Below are 1,461 nucleotides of genomic sequence, written 5' to 3'. Positions count from 1 at the left end.
TTTTGTCCATTATGGTAATTCCAAATTTCTCGAAGAAGTCGGGTGATGCTCCGATGATAGACATCATTATATGGTAAGACACCATTTCACAACTTGACTTGGACTCCTTAAGTTTTAAGTCAAATTGTTTCACTCGCAACTTTAAATTGTGTTCGGAGTAAAGTTCAAGCAACAACAACCCAGTGTTATTACCTAGCACTATATTGTCTTCGTACCCTCGCATATTCGTCGCGACATAAAACTTGACAGAGTCATCACAACACCTTTCTTTTGTTATGGATTGTATTGTGTCTGATAAACAAGAAAAAAGTAGACTGTTGAGCCTTCCATTGCACTTCGTCGCAATACTTTTGATGTCAGAAATGGTTCCCAATTGTCCCCAATAACACTTCTGTCGGCCAACAACAATTTTCCTCAAACGTTGTGTGCAATCTCTGGCACACACAATAGCTCGAATGAAATGATATGAAACTGCAAACAACATTTTTAGACTTCGCGAAAAGGAAAATTGGTGTTTGTTACCATTTGAAGTTGGTCTTGTCTGAAGTGGTGGTGTCACAAGACTCTTTTGCTCACAATTTGTGTAGTTGGTGATATCAGATAACAACCTCACTGCAGACGCACCATCGACATGACAATGGGATATCTGCGCAACAAATTTCCACTTTCCAGCAACATTTGTGAAGATGTGAAATTTCCAAAGGGGTTTTGAAAAGTCCAAGTTTTGTGACTTCAAAGTGTTTAATATTGTCAAAAATTTGTGTTGAGAGAGCCGATCTTGCTCAATTATGATGTGGTCGTCCATATCTACTTTACAATCTTCTAATATGTAAAATGTGTTAAATGTCGAGACACGACGCATCAGACGAGGGTGCCGACTCATCGCTTCAAATAAAGTACTTTTGATTGAAGCAGAATCAAGAGTCCCAGAACCACTGACTACTGATGTGATCACCATCGGACTTTTTGCCCAACCCATTCGCAACCAACACACATCAATGAATGACAAAAACTCTCGAGTATGGCCAATATCTGGCGTCTTTAAATATAGCACATAAAGTTGTGTACCTAATGGAAATATTAGGGACTGTAGAATGTATAGAAAGTTACGACGGTAATACAAACAAATGCAATAGGTTGTCAATGTGTTGAATATTACATGGAATATGATCAGAAAAAGAATTGAACCCATTCGACAACACAAATTAAATTTGAAGATCTTTATTGTTTATCGCAAGAAAACAAGAAACAATTTGAACACAACAAAATGATTAGAGTCAGTCTTTTAACGTTATCTGGTCTCAAACGTTATCTGGTGGACAAAAAATAGCTTCATTTTTGTCTAAACATCGGGCATTAGGTAAAGCGTGAAAAAACCCGAAACAATTGGGATGGATTTTTGGGACTGCTCCCCGAATTATTCCATTTATTATGGTCCAAAAGGCACCAGATAACGTTTGA

The 1,461-nt window shown here is 37.6% G+C and overlaps 1 protein-coding gene across 1 annotated transcript; it reads right to left on the bottom strand.

The window, feature by feature from the left end:
• Positions 1-958, bottom strand: EIN_178100 (hypothetical protein; the record flags this gene model as incomplete). The annotated part of the gene is made up of 1 exon (XM_004260616.1): positions 1-958. A coding segment is annotated over one exon (958 nt), but the record flags the coding sequence as incomplete, so codon positions are not given.
• Between the last annotated feature and the right edge of the window lie 503 nt (positions 959-1,461).

This window comes from Entamoeba invadens, assembly GCF_000330505.1.
Source record: "Entamoeba invadens IP1 unplaced genomic scaffold scaff_1105074725183, whole genome shotgun sequence".
NCBI classification, from domain to species: Eukaryota; Evosea; order Mastigamoebida; family Endamoebidae; genus Entamoeba; species Entamoeba invadens.
This window is presented reverse-complemented; position numbering and strand designations above follow the sequence as displayed.